We start from the raw sequence: 17,898 nt of genomic DNA on the forward strand, positions 1-17,898 counted from the left end.
CTTGTGCTAGAATTCAATATATATTTTCTGCAAGTATTAAAGGGGTTTCTTTTTCAAAGGAAAAGACACATTTAGGACTAGACATCTAGAACATTTTCTGGTTAGGTGGAAATACTTTTAAACCCTCCTCTTAAAACAAATAAAATGCAGCTACTTTTGAAGCAGGTTCAGTGATTCTTGTGAGATGTTCTGCAGTTTGTGTGGATGAATGTGATACAATAAAACATACGTTTACAGATTTCAAAATTGCAGTCATGCTTTTGGCCTTAAAAGCACAAGTTGATGTTATGCCTTAAAACTGATTCCAATGTTCTTTGTTACCAGTCTGTCTACAAGACAGTGTATTGGCGTTCTGGAAACACGGCATGCAAGGAAGGAGTTTTAGATCAAATGAAGTGAGTACTGCATTTTCCTTCAAATTCTGGCTTCTGTTGTAAACCAAGTAGAGGATAAATGCGTAATGCTGTTCTCTGAAAAGGAGTAAAAACATTTCAGTAACTTCCCAGGTTAGACTTAGAAGCTGGAGTCTCATTCTAAGCTTTTTTCATTAGCTACAAGTATTAGTGGAGCTGTGCAAGAGCCACGTCACATCTAACATGCAAAGCAGAAACAAGAAACCAGGTCAGGATGCCATAGAAAATATCCAAGCCTAGTTCTCGGTGCCATTAATCTTCACCTTAAATTGCTTTGAAGACCACTGTCAGTCCCTTAGCCTCTCACATACGGATACCAAAATTTGGGCTTTGCCAGTGGTTCCACTGCTAAGCTTTAGCTTTTGGTCACAGCATCAAATGAGTTGCGTGATGTTTTTTAGTCTCTTCCATGTTCTCTTGGCTTACAAATACTTTGAAGATTCTAGTGGCCAGGTTTCACAAGAAGTATTTTTCCATTTTCAGGAGAAAACTCTTAGACTGACCTGAACACGGATTATTTTTCTTCTAAAGTAGTCCCCTTTTTAGCCAGTTTGATGTGATTTTTAGACAGAGTTAAACCATTATAAGTACCTTCCCAAATCTTTTTTTTTCTTGCTGCAAACCTTGTGTATCTGTTAGTGAAAATGCTGTGCTTTGTAGGATTTTAGTAAGTCTTTTTATTTGGTTGTTAATGAATGTTTACAAACTGCATCAGTTGTTTCATCAGTGTTTCATTGGCTGAGAAATTGAGCTCATTATGACTAATTGAATTTTAAGGTACACATAGGGTAAGTCACACCATGCCAAGCTCAGATACTCCACACTGTTACACAACTCCATTGACTTGCACAAAGCCCCAGCTGACCTAGTCTGTGCTGACAGCAGGTCTGCTCTTTGTGTGAAGTTAACCAAAGACTAGAGTGGGACTACTTATTTCTGAGTGTGCAAATGGTTCATGTGGCGTTTGTGCATGTTTGATCTCTGAGCATGATTGTCCTTCTGAGAATTCATACTGGTGAACTGCAGCTTCCTGCTGTTAGCACCAACCCTGAGGAGAAGATGTCTGGGCACTTCTCAGGTTGCAGTCTCCTCCTGGCAGCACTCTGCAGGGCTCAGTGCATTACTGCACCCATTGGTACTCGGTAGCTCTGACCCAGCTGGTAGAGGCCATGCCCAGGGTGCTGCAACGCATTGGATGCATGATGTTGTTTATGTAAAGCATCAGGGACACTGGCTTCTTGCTTTGTTACTGTCGAGCCAAAGACAGCACCTAAATGAAGAACTGAAAGCAGAACTGGGCTGCTGACAGAAAGCAAGCCACCTAAAACTTTTTCTCTGTAGAACATGTCTAGGTTAACCTCTTGGGCCTTTTTAAATTCCTTATCTATTCTGTCCTACTAGCCACAGCCATTGAAAAAAATAAACTAATTTTCATCTGTAATATGAAAAGCTTTCACTGCCAGGCTCAGGTCTTGACCATATTTGTTCCTTCTGGGGAATTTTATACTATATAGTATGTAGGAAGAGGTAACACGGGACAAAAACCTGACTGACCTAACTTTGCAGCATTTTTTTCTTTGAAGACACCATTAGTTCAGGTTCTCTAATATAATACAGTTGGTCTAATTGGGTATGGTTTGAGCCGCTGGCAAAGTTATTTCCTAACACAATGGTTTGATTGAGTGGGAAGAATGAAACAGGGAACTGTGTGAATTCTGAGACAAGACGCTCAAAATTTGGGCAAAGATTGCCCAGTTTCAGCCCCACAGAAAGCAGGAAGTAGTTTTCTTAGCAAAGCGGAGAACTTCATTGTTGTGAATTAAAATTCTCTTGCAAGTTCTCTGTGCTGGAAGTGAATTAACTAGGTCAGCTAACTTTACTAGGAGCTGGGAAGGAGAGAAGAATCTCTGCTTTCCTCAAGAATGTGAAATTTGGCCATGTAGAAAAGGAACTTTGTAAACAGTGCTGCCTGTTCACAATGTGACTTGATATCCTTTGGAGCATGCAGTGGGCTTTGGTTGACTTTATTGAATAATATTATGGAGTTTTGGGTGCTTTGATATTCATGTGATCATAAAGATGTATCACACAAGTACAATTCACCCATGGAAAACAAAGCTCTGTGACGCTAGTCTGAAATGTCACAATGAGCATAAGTACCACAAATTAATTACGTTTCTCTGCTAAGGTTTTCAGCATATGAACTTAGTGCATTATTACTATAATTCAGAATTTCAGCAAAATATGTTTTATGCGAGATTTACCTAACCCATTTTTGGATATCCACTCTAGAATGAGACAAATTGCACTCTACAGCTACCTATTTCAGTCATGGCTGTAAAGAGAATTGCACTGGTAGTTCAAGTACTGTGCTGAGCCCTGCTCTTGTGGGAGAAATTACAGAAAACTTATATTTCATTTAACAATGACAGTTGCATTAAATTCTCTATCAGATTTAAATCAGCAGTTGGTGAAATCAGTCACAGTCAATTTTTTCCTCCAAGCTGATTTGAAAAACAAAACAAAAACACTTATGCACTTAACATGTAAATACTTATTTTTATTGTCTAGATCACACAAGAAATTTCTGATAATACGAGGATATTCAGGCTTCTGGGATCAGACAGGTAAGAAATTAAGTAAACATGACATGCTGAAATAAAAGAATAATATATGTTCTCCTACCTTGTAGAAGTTCTTTTTCCTTGCTTCTTGCAAATTCTTTTTTAGCCATCTTAGACATTCCTTTGTGTACCTGTCTACCTTCCAGTCCTTTAAGTTTACTTCTCTTTCTTCAATAAATAAAAAAAAGTCTTCTGAAACTGTTTGTGGGCTTCCAGAAGTACTCAGTCATGCAAGAAGCTCTTACTCAGCTGCAGTCACAATCTCCAGGAGTGTTTTCCTTTTTGTACTTAATTCTTTTGTTTAATTTGATGAAATCTTTACTTTCAGATGCTCTGCTGCAGTAGCTCATCAAGATCTGCTTCTGGAGACAAATGCAAAAAATACTTAAAAATTTAAATATCTCACTTTCACCTCCAGAAAGGAAATCTACCAGTTTTTCTCCTAGTATGGCAGCTCAGGTCTTGTAAGAGCTCTTGGTAACTCCCAGTGTAGCTGTTCTTTGGTGTCTGCTTTGCAGGACACTAACACCATGTCTGTGTGACCCATCAGATAGCAGCTTGCTGAGTCAGTAACTGCTGTTTTAGGAGTGTCACTGACTTCCTCAACTTTCTCTGTCCTGTTTTCGAACTTTGTACTTTTGTAACAGCCACAGAAACAGCAGCTGTTTTGTCTTCTGGGGAGTGCATGCTGATGTGACAGTTTCACCAGTAATGAATTCACAAGTGCAAAGACAGGCTTTAGTTTTTCTTTTGAGAATTGTCTCTGTCTTATACTGCTTACAGTAAACTCATGTGTCATCTTAGAATGACATTGCAAAAAATTGCCTTGTAAAAATAATGTCCTCTTCCCTAAATATGGTCCCATCTATTTCTGGCTTGCTCTAATAGTCTGTCAAGTCTGAGATAATGTTTAAAGAGTTTGCACTGCAATAAACATTAATTCCAATTTCTTCATATACCCTTTTCCTTTCAGCTCTCACCTGTTTTGTGCTTGAGCTGTGAAACCTTTTTCCAGTAACGTGTCATTTTCTAGGCAGTTCATAGGAACTGGGGTTCTGAGAACCAAAAACCTGATGTCAGTCTAATAAAAGCTTGCATGTTACTTTCTTCTGGTGAAGAGGGAATTGCCTCATGGCATGAGGTGTCATTCCCTTTGTGGAGCACATTGAGCAGAGGGGAGATTTTCTGAGCTATAGTTTTGAAGCAAGCAACCTTTCCTGTGTGAATGCACAATTAGATGGATCTGAGTTTCCCACAATCTACCTTCACTTCAGGGTATTTGTGGAGGAGAATTCAATTATGAACTTTCCGGTCCATTTAGCAATTTTAGCAGTTCTTGCCTGATGAAAAAATCTCTTAACAGTTTGTGAAACAAAATTGTGACTGCTAATTTCTCTTCTTTGAAGAGAAAGGTCTGACCTAGGACATCCCTTATGGTCATTGTAGTGTAGGTCCAGCTAACCCAGCTCCTGTCTACAGTGATGGCTGAAAGTGGTTGGCAAGAAAAAGATTAGGAGAGATCTTTTCCTTGAGGATTCTCAAGGCCTGCAAATTTTTGTCTCTGGGACTTTCAGAGCTGGAAGAAGTTTCTGTGGGTTGGCTTACATAGGCTCAGAGAAAGACTAGAAATGCTCACAGAAGTGTCATCTTTGCTCATGTGCCATTCCAATGGCAAAGGGCAGACTAACAGCCTTGAGAACTGGAGCCTGATTAATGGATTCGCTTCAAAACTTTCCAGGAAAGCACAAACCTGGGAAGTAGGGGAGTGATGGATCCTCTTCAGAAGCCCTCACTGAAAGGATGAGAGGCAACAGGGATATGTTACAGCAAAGGAAGTTCCAGCTGGATAAAAGAGGGAAAAACATTGTGGTAGTTCAACAGTGCAGCAGGATCCCAGAGAGGCTGTGGGATATTCTCGGAAACCTTGCTCTGTGCAAGACTGTGAGCTTGGTTTGAGTGGCTTTTGGACTAGAGGCATCCAGGGAAAGGGAAATGACAACCAGTCAGCTGGATCTTGGGAAAGAGTGTTTACAGTTATATCCAGGGTTGTTTTTAAATGAAGGCTTACTTGACATTGTAGCTTTTTTAATTTTCATTTTAGGGTCGTGGTGCTGGAGAGCAGGCCGACGGACAACCCAACAGCCAACAGCAATTTGTATATCCTGGCAGGGCATGAGAACAGTTACTGAGAACAGCACGTGGCAGGCAGCTCACCGTGACAAGAGAACACTCCTGCTGCAGCAGCACTCGTGACGGGCTGCAATTGCACAAAAGCTGCAGTAATCCCACTTCAGTTACTTTATAATTTATTGTGGCATGAGAGGAAGATGAGAATTGTTTGTGGTATGGACACAGAAGCATTATAATACCACAGAAGTGCTTAATTTACTGTTATGTAATCTTTGTACATATGCAGTATTTTTCAGTGAAACTTCTTGCTGAAGCCCTACACTGACTTTCTGTAGATAGAGGTCCTCCTGTTTAGTACAAGTGTCTTACCTGTACAGATGTAAAAGTCACTGAGGATGCAAAAATTAAATCGGGGTACTATTATAAGGACGTCTCATGTGTTTATTATAAAGTGGGATGCTAGCAACAAGTATAGTACATTTAGCAACACTATTGTATTTTATTATATGTAATTTACTAATACAAATAAATATTAACTTTTAGAAATTGTAACCAAGGCTGTAATCAGATTACAATCTTGTTTTAATTTCGATACAACACACTGGTGTTCATGTTTGCACAATATATTAAGATGTGATGTATTTAGTCACAAAGGTAAGCTGTGACTTTGTGGATATGACTTGGGCTTCAAAGTTCCTTTTTTTTGTTTACTTGGGTAGTTTTCTTTGTGAAACAAACCAGTTAAACACCTGTATTTTTATATTTAATTAAAACTTTCCTTATGATTACTTCTCTATGCTTGAAAACAATACCTTATGGATGGGTGTCAGTCCCAGACTAGTGGTACCTGGCTGTAATTCTGCAATAGGTGTTTGAATTATTAGTGTATACAATGATAAAAATTAGTAATACTGTTCGTCTTGCTAAATAGTTTCATATCACGATGAAAAGGAGCAACATTCCACATTGTGGAAATGGCTCAAAGATGTTGCCATTTTGACTTTTTTTTGGCCTTATAACCATTTTCACACTTTTCTTGATTTTAGGATGTTAACACATGGCCAAAATAATTTAGTTACTACCTCATTCAAACAATACAATGGTTACTACGCATCACGGGAACTTAGTTTTGATCAGAAGTATTTTTGATTGCTATTTTCCAGTGGAGTGTGTAAATGCCAAGTTTTAAGCAAAATGCACACATATGACTCCTTTTTTTTGTATATGTTCTTTATATTTTATTGTGATAATATACACTAAAACCAAACTAAATTAAAAGTGATTTATGGCCTGCGTTATTGTTGTGATTGATAATGCTTTGAAATATGTTCCCTAATGTATATAATGTAAAATAAATTTTTTTAACATGTTGTTGTACAATTAGATTATCACCTGCACTGATTTTCCACATAAGACTAAAATGGAACATACTGAGTTTTGAATTCTGCTATTAAATGGTTGTGCCAAACACAGAAGCTGGGCATTTCTGAATGTATGAACGGTCAGATTGCTGGATTTCAACTCAATTCTGGCTGGCGCTAGAGGGTCAGCCCTTTTGGCCTTTAGGCAGTGGATATATGTATTTCAGTCAAGTCTTTCCAAATTCCAGTTTGCTTGGTTTCTTCCCTCCCTTGCCTGCTTTTCCACCTCAGTTGATTGCAAAACTGATTTTATTTTTTTTCTTCCAGGAAGGTTTTTTTCTGCCTATGGGCCTCAAGGTCGCTGCCTCTGCTGGCCCCATCTCAGCTGTTCCTTGTACTGAGCCACAGCTCAGGCTGTGGGAGAGGTGGCAGTGCAAGTCCCACTGCTGAGAAGCTGAATTCTCAGAAAAGGCGAGAATTTGTGTGCGGGGGATTTCCATCCTGCCTCCTGTGGCTTGTTCCTCACTTCAACATGCAGAAAGTAGCTCAGCTTTAACAAAGTACAGTATAGCTGATGGTGCTGTAAACGTGCTTCCTCCTGTGAGGGTTCTGCACCAGCTGGGGCCAAGTTTCTCAGGCCGTTGCTGAATTACAGGCACCAGAAGCTAAGGGCTATTGGTTTTTATTCTGGCTGAGCATTTTTGGTACAAGCATGCACACTGGGATGCAGCTGGAAGAGCTAAAAATAAAGAGGACGGGGTAGTGACATGTGGGAAGAAGGAAAGCATTGTACTAGGGCAGATGTGTTCCCAGTCTGTTGGTATACTCAGGACAGCTTTGCTGTTCCCATGCTGCTCTCCAGCCTTAGAGATACGAAGTGAAGGGTTCCTGCTTTTTTGAGGAATTGTCCTGTTGCAGGATTTGGGGTTTGTGCTACAAAACTGCTTCTCCCCCTCTTGAGATGCTTGACTACTCTGCTGACAGCTGCCCTCAGCTGAGCTCAGGAGCCTGGGCTTCTGGTAAATCAAAAGGTTTCCTTTGCTAGACCTGCAGTTACCTTGAACTGAAACTTTTCTTGAGCCATGCTTGGTGGGAGTTTACACCACCCTCACCCTGGCCTACAACTGGGATTGGTGTGTGGCTGATGGATGGGGGCACAGTCACTGCCAGCAAATCCCATCACAAGCTCCATGAGGTTAGAGCAAGGCCTCTGCCTACAGGTGATTGACACAGCTCCTCTAACAGCCTCTGTGGCTTCCCTTTCTCTCTTCCCAGCCCCTCTAAGCTGGCTTCTAGCTCGTGGTCTGAGCTGTGAGCAGGCAGTGTCTTATGGTAATGTGACAGCATGATAGGGCACTTGCCAGCCTGGCAGCAAAGTCTGATTAGGGCAGGGGCTGAGCTTGGGCCTCCATCCAAATTGAGCGTTCTTACAGGGAGCAAAGAAAGCACTGGAATGGTTTGTCTTGCAGAAGTACTCCTGGGAACACAGGAATAAACACTGCTTTTACCTTTTCCTTGCCCATCTCTCCATATGGTGCTGCCTGCCTCTGGCAGAAACAGAATCTAGTGACATGAAAAAGAGGGAGTTCAGGTTCAAATTCTGCATTCCACAGCCCTTGACTGAAACCAAGAGCTGTGCAAGGTAAAGCACATGTCGCTGGCTGCCTGTAGCTTTGCCACTGGGAGCTTGTACTGGGGCTGGGGAAGCACTTGTGGGGATGGATGTGTCCCCCAGGCAGGGGGCATTTCCAACAGGATGAGTTTCAACAAGGCCAAATGCCAGGTCCTGCACTTTGGCCACAACAACCCCCTACAGCACTACAGGCTGGGCACAGAGTGGCTGGAGAGCAGCCAGGCAGAAAGGGACCTGAGAGTTTGGATTGACAGGAAGCTGAACATGAGCCAGCAGTGTGCCCAGGTGGCCAAGAAGGTCAATGGCATCCTGGCCTGTGTCAGGAATAGTGTGGCCAGCAGAACTAGGGAAGTGATTTTTTTTCCCTGTACTTGGCACTGATGAAGCTGCACCTTGAGTGTCCAGTTATGGGCCCCTCAATTTAGGAATGAGGCTGGTGAAGGGACTGGAGCACAAGTCCTTTGAGGAGTGGCTAAAGGAGCTGGGGTTGTTCAGCCTGGAGAGGAAGAGGCTCAGGGGAGACCTCATCACTCTCTACAACTACCTGAAAGGAGGTTGTACCCAGGGTTGATACCCCAGGTGGGTATCAGTTTCTTTTCCCAGGCAACCAGCAATAGGACAAGAGGACACAGTCTTAAGCTGTGGGGAGGTTTAGGTTGGACATTAGGAAGAAGTTCTTCACAGAAAGAGTGACTAGGCAGTGGAATGGGCTGGCCAGAGAGGGGGTGGAGTCAGTGTCCCTGAAGGTGTTTAAGAAAAGCCTGGATGTGGCACTTAGTGCCACGGTCTAGTTGACAAGGGGGTGTTAGGTCAAAAGTTGGATTCACTGATCTCAGAGGTCTTTTCCAACCTAGTTGATTCTGTGATTTCTTACACCTGACAGGGTTCAGCTTTAGCAATAGCCCTGCTGGTTTTTGAAGGATTGCATGTGAAAAGGAAGGGAAAATAGCTGGTAAAAACCTCTTGCTTTCCTTCACGGAAACATTCCAGCTTGACCTAAAATACTGGTTATAGGGAGTAATGTTTCAGGCCTGTGTCATCTACTGAGGGGTGTAGAAGAAGCTGTGGAAATTTATCTGGGGAGGGAGACACTAGTCCTCACTGTGGACAGCAATGCTGTCTGCTCAGCATCATCTCCTACAGCTGCATTACTGTTGCTAGAGGTCTTCTTCCCTCCTTGGGTGCAGATTTTCATAGAATCATTGAATGGTTTGGGTCAGAAGGGACCTGAAAGACCATCTAGTTCCAACCCTCCTGCCATGTGCAGGGACATCTTCTGCTGGACCAGGTTGCTCAAAACCCATTCAACCTGGCCTTAAATACTTCCAGGGATGAGGCACCCACAATTTCTCTAGGCAACCTGCTCCAGTGCTTCACCACCTTCACAATAAAGTATTTCTTCATAGTATCTAACCTAAATCTCTCCTCTCTCAGTTTAAAGCCATTCCCCTTGTCCTATCACTACACACCCTTGCCAAAAGTCCCTCTCCAGCTCTCTTCCAGGCCCCTCACAAGTACTGGAATGCTGATAGAAGGTCTCCTCAAAGACTTTTCCTTTCCAGGCTGAGCAACACTCATCTTCATACTATGTAGAGGTGCTCCAGCCCTTTCATCATCTTTATGGCCCTCCTCTGAACTCACTCCAACAGGTCCATGTACTTCTTATGTTGGGGCCCCATAGCTTGTTGCAGCACTGCAGGTCAGGTCTCACAAGGGCAGAGCAGAGGGGCAGAATCACCTCCCCTCGACCTGCTGGACACATTGCTTTTGATGCAGCCCAGAGTGTGGTTGGCTTTCTGGGCTGCAGGTGCACATTGCTGGGCCATGTCCAGCTTTTCATCCACCAGGACCCCTGAGTCCTCCTCAGGGCTGCTCTCAATCTATTCTCTGACCAAATCTGTCAGGCAAGATTTGCCCTTAGTGAAGCCATGTTGGCTGTCACCCAATCATCTCCATATTTCTCTTGTGCCTTAGCAGAGTTTCCAGAAGGACTTGCTCTTGCCAGGCACAGAGGTGAGAGACTGACTGGCCTGTATTTCCCTGGATCTTTCTTTTCTTCCTTTTTTAAAAACGGGGTTGTTTCCCCTTTTCAGGTCAATGGACGTTTCACCAGAATGCTACAATTTCTCAAATGTGATAGATAGTGGTTTAGCCAATTCATCCACCAGTTCCCCCAAGATCCATGGATGCATCTCATCAGGTCCCATGGACTGTGTACCTTCAGGTGCCTTAGATGGCCTTGAACCTGACCCTCTCCTACAACAGGTGAGTCTTCAGTATCCCAAGCCCTGCCTTTGCCTTCTGCAACTCGGGCAGTGCGGCTGGATCACTTGCTGGTGAAGACAGAGGCAAAAAAGTCACTGAGTACCTCAGCCATCTCCATGTCTCGGGTAACCAGGTCTCCCCTTTCCCTCTGGAGAGGGTCCTCATTTTTCCTTGTCTTCCTTTTATCACCAACGTACCTACAGAAGCTTTTCTTGTTGTCCTTGATGTCCCTGGCCACATTTAATTCTACCCGGGCTTTAGGTCCTTTAACCTGATCCCTGGCTGCTTGGACAACTTCTCTGTATTCCTCCCAGGCTTCCTGCCCCTGCTTCCACCCTCTGTGGGTTTCCTTTTAGTGTTTGAGCTTGTCCAGGAGCTCCTTGTTCATTCACACAGGCCTCCTGCCATTTTTGCCCAACTTTCTCTCTGTTGGGGTGCATCACTCCTGAGTTTGGAGGAGGTGACCCTTGAATATCAGGGCTCAGTTTTCTTGGGCCCTTCTTCTCTCCAGGGCTTTATCCCATTGTACTCAACCAACCAGATCTCTGAAGGGGCCAAAGTTTGCCCTCCTGAAGGCCAGGGCAGCAGCAATGTGCTGTGTGCCCTCCTCACTGCCTTGAACTCCAACACTTCATGGTCCCTGCAGCCAAGGCTCCCTTTGAGCTTTACATTCCCCACGAGGCTCTCCTTGTTGGTGAGCAAAAGGTCCAGCATAGCACTTCTCCTTGGCTCTTCTATCACTTGGAGAAGGAAATTACTGTCAATGCATTCCAGGAACCTCCTGGATTGCTTTTGCCCTGCTGTGTTGTCCCTCCAACAGATGTCAAGGTTATTGAAATCCCCCATGAGGACCAGAAACTGTGAACGTGTGGCCCCTCCTGTCTATAGGCAGTTTCATCCACTCAGTCTTCCTGGCTGGGTGGCCTGTAGCAGACCCCCACTATAATGTCACCTGTCCCTGCTCTCTCTTTAATCCTGACCCTTAACCCCTCGGTCAGATCCTCATTCATCCGCAGGCAGAGCTCCATGCACTCCTGCTGGTCACTGACACAGAGGGCAACACCCTCTCCTCATGCCCCCTGCCTGTCCTTCCTCGAGATCACGTATCCTTTCAACACTTTAGTCAACCCACTACATCTCCAGGGTGCCTGTGAGATCACAGCCCTTCAGGCATGTGCACATCTCTAACTCCCTTGTTTATTCCCCATGCTTCTTTCATTTACCCTTTAGAGCTAATTTAAATCCAACACTTTCAAATTCAAGTCCCCCTTGTGTTGCTCTGACAGGCAGCTACACCTTGCAGTGTCCCCTAGGCTGAATACAGGAGTGCACCTGGCAGTCCCTCCCTGATGTGGACTCCTTACATTCCCCATGGCAGCTGCTGTGGTAAGGGGGTGCTGTCACTCCTTGTAAGCCCCTGTTGCTTAGCCAGCCATTGAGACAGTACGGTAAAGGGCTGCCACGACCTTCCACCTCATCCTCCTCTGCCTTGCCCAGCAGCACTGGGAGACCCTGAGTGTCTCTGTGCTGCCCACACAGACCCCTGTAAAGCCACCTCTGCACTGGCCGGGGCCTTTGGTTGCTGCTCCTTATAGCAACAGCAGTGAGTCTCACCCTCACTGCTTAACACAAAGGCAGGACATTCCACTGCTTGGCTCCCTGCACCTCCCCAAGCTCCTCTGGCCCTTCAGGATCCAACCCCTCTGGCACTACATCCCTGTGAAAGCAGCTTCCAGCTTGCAGCTCTGTACTCTTCCCTACACGAGCTTGCCCTGCACCAAGCACCCAGATGGCTCAGTCCTGCCAGTTGTGGCAGCTCCAGGTGCAGAGAGAGCTCAGGCCTGGACTGTCCTGTGGCCTCATCAGATGTTTGAACAAATAGAACATGATGCCTGCAATCCTGTTTTACCCAATGCTGCTTTGTTTGAAGGAAAGAGATGCTGTAGAACATTCACTGGTTTAGGAGTCCTGGCACCTTCATCTCCGAAGGGAGGGGCTGGAGAGCAGAGCACTGGTGTAGTTTTACACTGGATGTTGCACATACTTGGGAGCAGATGAAGATTTTAACTTCAACAGGCTGATTTTCCATCATAAGGTAGTGAGTGCAACAGCTCCAAAGTCTGTAAGATGCTGTGATGGTGTCCCTAAATGTGCAGGCAGGCTGATAGATCAAGCAAATAGCTCTGAGATGTGAAAATTCCCGTCTTTCATCCTTGTTGCAAAGCAGAAGTTTGACTCCTCCAGACAGCAGTATCTGTTTGGAGGAAACACACCCAGGGTGGAGCTGCACAATACAGGGAGTTCCTTCTCAGAGGCTCCACCCATGACCTGCTGATGTGCTGCTGGGTCTCAAGAACATCTCCTGTTCTCAAAGTACTTCTCAAACACCAATTGTAAGTGAGCCTCACAACATACATGCCATTCCTGACAGGAATTTGCATGACCAGCCCTGGAGACAAAGGGAGACTCAGAAGTCTCTGCCTCTGCAATCTGTGCTGGTACTTTGCTGTCCTCCCACCTGGGAAACTGGGCCTAAACCTTCCTTCCAGTGACTAGTGAAGGTTTCCATACATCCATCTCCCCCCACTGTGCTCCCCAACAGCAGCTCACTCTTTCCTTCTCCAGTCCCCAAGCTCTCCCTGATGCCTTGGAAAGCAGAGCACAACAATATACTTTTCATTTCCAGCATTGTCCTCCCCCATTGCCCTCCCAGACCCCACAGACCACCATGAGCTCTGTCCTCTTTAAACCACTGGGCTTTATTTGTACTCCAGCTTTGCTTCTTCTGGCTTCTTTTTCAAGAACCAGTGACAAGACCAGAGGGAATGGCCTGAAGTTGTGTCAGGGAAGGTTTAGGTTGGATATTAGAAAATGTTCTTCACCCAGAGGGTGGTTGGGCACTGGAACGGGCTCCTCAGGGAAGTGGTCACAGCACCAAGGCTGACAGAGTTCAAGAAGTGTTTACACAACATTCTCAAGGAACACCGTGTGTCCTGGGATTGTCCCGTGCAGGGTTAAGGGTTGGACTCGATGATCCTTGTGGGACCCTTCCAACTTGGCGTATTCTGTGATTCTGTGAACCAAGCTCACTTTTCAGCCTCAAGGCCGACCTTGTGCTGCTTGAACCAATGGGGCCCTTTATTTATCTCTGATCTCGTATGGTGCCACTAACCAGACGACCGTGTTTTTAGGAGGGGGAGTGACAGAGTTCTCCAGGGAGCAGCGACACCGCCCCGCGGCCTCCGTCTCCGAGCAGCCAGCCGGCTGTCCCAGACAGGCCCGTCTCCCCGTGTCCCGGTCCCCGTGTCCCGCTGGATCCCCCGCGCATCCCAGGATCCTCCGGGGTGTCCTGCCGCCCTCCCGCCGCCAGGGGGCGCGCCCCTCGGGCGTCACTTCCGCGAGGAAGGCCGCGACCGCGCGTGGCGGGCGCGCAGGCGCAGGGGCGGGGGGGCCCCGCAGGGAGTCGCCGCTCCGCGCATGCGCCCGCGGCCGCCACCGGAGCGGGCGAGGACGGGACGGGGGAGGCGGCGGCGCTCGCGCTCCGACCCCGCCCCTCGCGGCCCGCGCGCGACCCCCGCCCCGCCGCGCGCCCCCCGCGCCTACCCCCGCGCCCCGGGGCGGGGAATGCGGCACCCGCCGCCCCCCCCCGCCGCTGCGGGCCTGCCGCCCCCGCCGGCGGCGGGGGAGCGCCGGCGCTCCCGCTGAGCGCCCGCCGGGCCCTCCCGCCGCGGCTCCCGGCCCGCGCCCCGGCGGCACCATGCAGGCGCAGCCGCTGCTCTACGACTTCTTCAGCGAGGAGAACGCGCCCAAGTGGCGGGGGCTGCTGGTGCCCGCCCTCAAGAAGGTGAGGGGCGGCCGGGGGCTCGCGCCCCGGGGCCTGGCCGTGGGCTCGGCGCGGGACCGCCCTGGGCTCCCCGCGCTCCCGGAGCGGCCCCGGGGCTGCCGGGGGTGGGTCGGGGCCGTCCCGCGGGGCAGGCGGTGCTCGGTGGGTGCCCCGCCGCCGAGGGGCCCGGCGGCCGCGCTGGGGCGATGCTCTGACAGACGGGGCCGTGGAGATAAAAACTGTCCGAGGGACACCCGAGTCCGGGCCCCCCTGCGCCCAGAGGGAAGCGAGTAGTGCTGCTGCGGGTTTGTGCTGGTCTCCCTTAGTGACACGGCTGGAGTGTGTGTGGGGGGGTTGTTGTGAGCTACTCCGGAGAGAATTTTAGTTAATTAGTGTTCGTGTCTAATGGCTTTTAGTTAGGCTTCTCTTAGTTTAAATACCTTTTTGCTGAGAAGGCTTCATTAGGACAAACTAGCAAGTCTTGCTCCCTCAGAATGGTGAAGCTTTTGCCCGTGGTGTGGAAAGAATTTATTGGGAAGAGAGGAAAAAATGGTCAGGGCTCCTCTTCCACTTTTGCAACCTGAGTCCAGAAAGTAGAAGACTTAAGAAACAAAAGTTTTCTGACACTGTTGCTTGAACTGGCTTCAGATTGCAGAACCTGACATGGCTCAGTTGTGCACAGCAACGCTTTCTGAGTCTGTCCAGTTACAGTGATTAACTGCAACTTTTGCATAAAAGACTTACTCCTTGGGCTGATTGAGAAGTCTCAAGTGTTGCAGTCATACACATTCAGTATTTCTTCCTAATTTCCTCTTGCAATGTATTGCCTCTCTTTTCTGGGCGTGCTCTTTGAAGTCTCCAGCACTGTGTAGTTTTTGTCCAGTCTCGGAAGTCCTTTTTGCTTGTCTCATCTGTAGCATGACTGTTAATGCCTTATCCCTGATGGATAGTTGCTCCCTTGAAACTTCTGCAGTAACCATGCAGCTCACTACTGCCTGTGGTGCTTGTAAGCACTTGGACAGCCATCCAGCTGAAGGCTGCTTGGAAAGTGAAGCTACCTGAGGTCTCAACCGGAGAGAGCTCTTCCTTTTGGAGGATGGTTCATTCCATGGTGCAGCAGATGTTTGTCAAATTTGGAATGAGGCTCAGTGCTCACTACTGGAGAACACAGTGTGAGCATTCGAAGCAAGCAGGCATCAGGGCTTTGGAATTACTTGTGACATCTGAAGAGTGGAATTTCTTTCCAACAACAAGTCACTCATGAAGTCACCCTGCACTGAAGATGCTTCTTCGAAGGAGTTTGATAAATTCTGCATTGGGAAAAGGAATTCTGGAATCTGAGGTCAATGGAGAAGGCCAGTGATGACAAGATACCAAGGACGACAGACCGACCCTGCAAGGTATAGTTTTCTTGGTTTTGTTGTCCTCTGCTCTATTTCTTATTGTGGGTAGAGGGGTGGCAGGAATCAGGCAGTCAGTCAAAGATAGTTCTGAAAGCTTCACACTGAAACTTGTAACTGTTTGGCGGGTTTTAGCTCTTTTGACCTCAGCTCTTCATGAGATCACCACCTATCTTTTCTTGGGCTGTTGAGCTCTGTGGTCCAGAAACATAGTCTTCTGCTGCTTACTACTGCTGTTTCTGTAAAGGTAGAAATAAAGAATCTGCCCACATTGTCACCAACCTTACTGAAGAGACAAATACTTGAGTTACAGAAAAACTAAATGGGAAATGAAAAATGTTAAATTATTAACTTAGTGGCTTCTTCATTAATGCAGAAACCAAATTATGTGTTTTCCTAACTTATACAGGTACAAATAGTTTTAGCTAGGGTGTTTTGCACTGATAAAGGCCCAATAAAGTAATGAACCTGTCACAGGTGGCAGGTAAAGCCATGAACATCACAGTGCACTTGCTTTGACAGTCGCCTCTGGTCGTTCATGGGACAGGTGCAGCACTGCAGTGTTGCAGTCACTGACCCCTTGTGTTGTTCACCAAAGACCTGAGCTCTGCTTGCAGGTCAATGTGTGGGACTAGTAAAGTAGAGAGGGTGGCAGTGTATGCCAGTGAGGTCAAAGAGCACAACTGTCCTGGAGGGAAAGTGGTGCCTTGTGACTTTGACTGCTGAATTGCCAGAGCCTGCTGTCCCAGTAGCAGTCAGGTTATCTGGAGCTCATGTACATCCATTTGTTACCAGAGAAAAACCTTTCCTTTGCTTCTCACCTTAGCTGACCAGATGCTGACACTCATTCTCAGGTAGTGACAGCAAGCTGCTTTCTGAACTCCACCTGAAACCAGGTTGATGTACAGGCAGGATTGTGATGATTTCCTGCATAGCTGGAAATTAGAGTTAATAGTTTGGGAAGACCTACATTGAATTAATAGCTCCAATGAGGAGAATGGCATTTAAGTTAATGTTGTAAAACTATATATACCAGGATGGAATGTTTGCAGTTCTTGGGGAAAGCTGCCACACATGGACTGAATCATTAAAATGCCATTGCCCTTTTTGTAACTGTGAGCTGGCTCCTAATGCAGAGTTCAAACTACAGCCTCGGGATCACTTTCTTAAAAAAATAGGACTTGCTGAATCATTGCAAATAGCTTTCTTTTTCCCAGTTAGTTATTTTGATTCTATTTTTTATCAAGGAACAAATCCAAGAATATGTAGTAAGAATAAATCTTTTCTTACATCAAACAGTTCTTAGGGGAGACCATGCCTTGTGTTTCATTAGACATGAACCTTAACAATAGAGCTGTCTTTGCATTGAGCAGCTGCATTTGCAAAAAGCAGCTCTTGTACCATTGAGATCGTAATGTAATTCCTTTTCTTCTGATTCTTCTTCAGATGCTGTCAAGATAGACTCCAGTGCACTCAATTAGGAAGAAAATGATGTCAACTGAGATGCTTCTCTGCCTGGTCACTGTTATTTTGAAGCTGCAAAATTGGAGTGTTGTAGAGGTCTTTGCTTGCTGACAAAAGACAGTAATGATGAGATGAGGTACAAGAAAAGGAAGAAAAAATGACAGCAGGTGTCTGAAATTGTAGTTGCAAAGATGACAGAAGGTCAAGCTGGGGCTGAAGATGAAAGATTCAAGACGTGAAACACCAAAGCTCTCAGGTGCCTGGAGTTGGAGATACATGGCTTTTAATACGCCTTGGAAAATAGACTCAGAAGGGACACCTGCAAAGTGATGCCTCTTCCAACACTGGTGTTCCTTTGCTAGTGAATTTATACACTTCATTCTGTCATGACCTTTTGGATAGTTTTTCTTAAACACTGTTCCTCATGGCTTCATCTTGTTTGTAGAACTTGTTTATGGAGTCAGAATTTCTCTGCACGTGTCTGACGCGCTTCTTCCCTCGTACATTGATTTTTGCAGTAGAAAGTGTGTCATCTTTGCTGATACCATAAGCAGTGTGATGATGGAGAAAAACAAAAGAACGCTTTCGCTGTATGGATGTTCTGCTGTTTACATACCTCAAATTGTTTTGAATCAGTTGAACAATTAACAAGGGGTCCTGTTGGAATTTGTTGTGGTCAAAATGATTGGACTGATGTGGCTTGACAACCGAAGGGGATGTGCTTCCTCAGTTGAGGGAACTGTTCCAGACAGCGTTCTCCCAGGTACTCCATGTATCATCTAGTC

The 17,898-nt window shown here is 46.2% G+C and overlaps 2 protein-coding genes across 9 annotated transcripts in view; both read left to right on the forward strand.

The window, feature by feature from the left end:
* Positions 1–6,639, forward strand: part of MAP4K3 (mitogen-activated protein kinase kinase kinase kinase 3) — a 76,451-nt gene extending 69,812 nt beyond the window's left edge. For all 6 annotated transcript variants that reach the window (XM_032681530.1, XM_032681527.1, XM_032681528.1 and 3 more), the window contains 3 exons: positions 325–395; positions 2,985–3,040; positions 5,139–6,639. In XM_032681530.1, coding sequence (XP_032537421.1) covers positions 325–395; positions 2,985–3,040; positions 5,139–5,226 — 215 coding nt within the window. In that variant the 3' untranslated portion in view covers positions 5,227–6,639. The remainder of the gene's footprint in view (positions 1–324; positions 396–2,984; positions 3,041–5,138) is intronic.
* A 7,524-nt stretch (positions 6,640–14,163) lies between these two features.
* Positions 14,164–17,898, forward strand: part of SOS1 (SOS Ras/Rac guanine nucleotide exchange factor 1) — a 47,778-nt gene continuing 44,043 nt past the window's right edge. The window contains exons 1-2 of one of the 3 annotated variants that reach the window (XM_032683553.1): positions 14,206–14,270; positions 17,096–17,876. Coding sequence is in view for 1 of the 3 variants with exons in the window: in XM_032683550.1 (XP_032539441.1) it covers positions 14,184–14,270 (87 nt within the window). In the remaining 2 variants the exon portion in view is untranslated. Of the gene's footprint in view, positions 14,271–14,598; positions 15,650–17,095; positions 17,877–17,898 lie in introns of those variants that run through there. The other 2 variants (XM_032683552.1, XM_032683550.1) reach the window with 2 other exon arrangements.

This window comes from Chiroxiphia lanceolata, chromosome 3 (genome assembly GCF_009829145.1).
Source record: "Chiroxiphia lanceolata isolate bChiLan1 chromosome 3, bChiLan1.pri, whole genome shotgun sequence".
Lineage (NCBI taxonomy): Eukaryota > Metazoa > Chordata > Aves > Passeriformes > Pipridae > Chiroxiphia > Chiroxiphia lanceolata.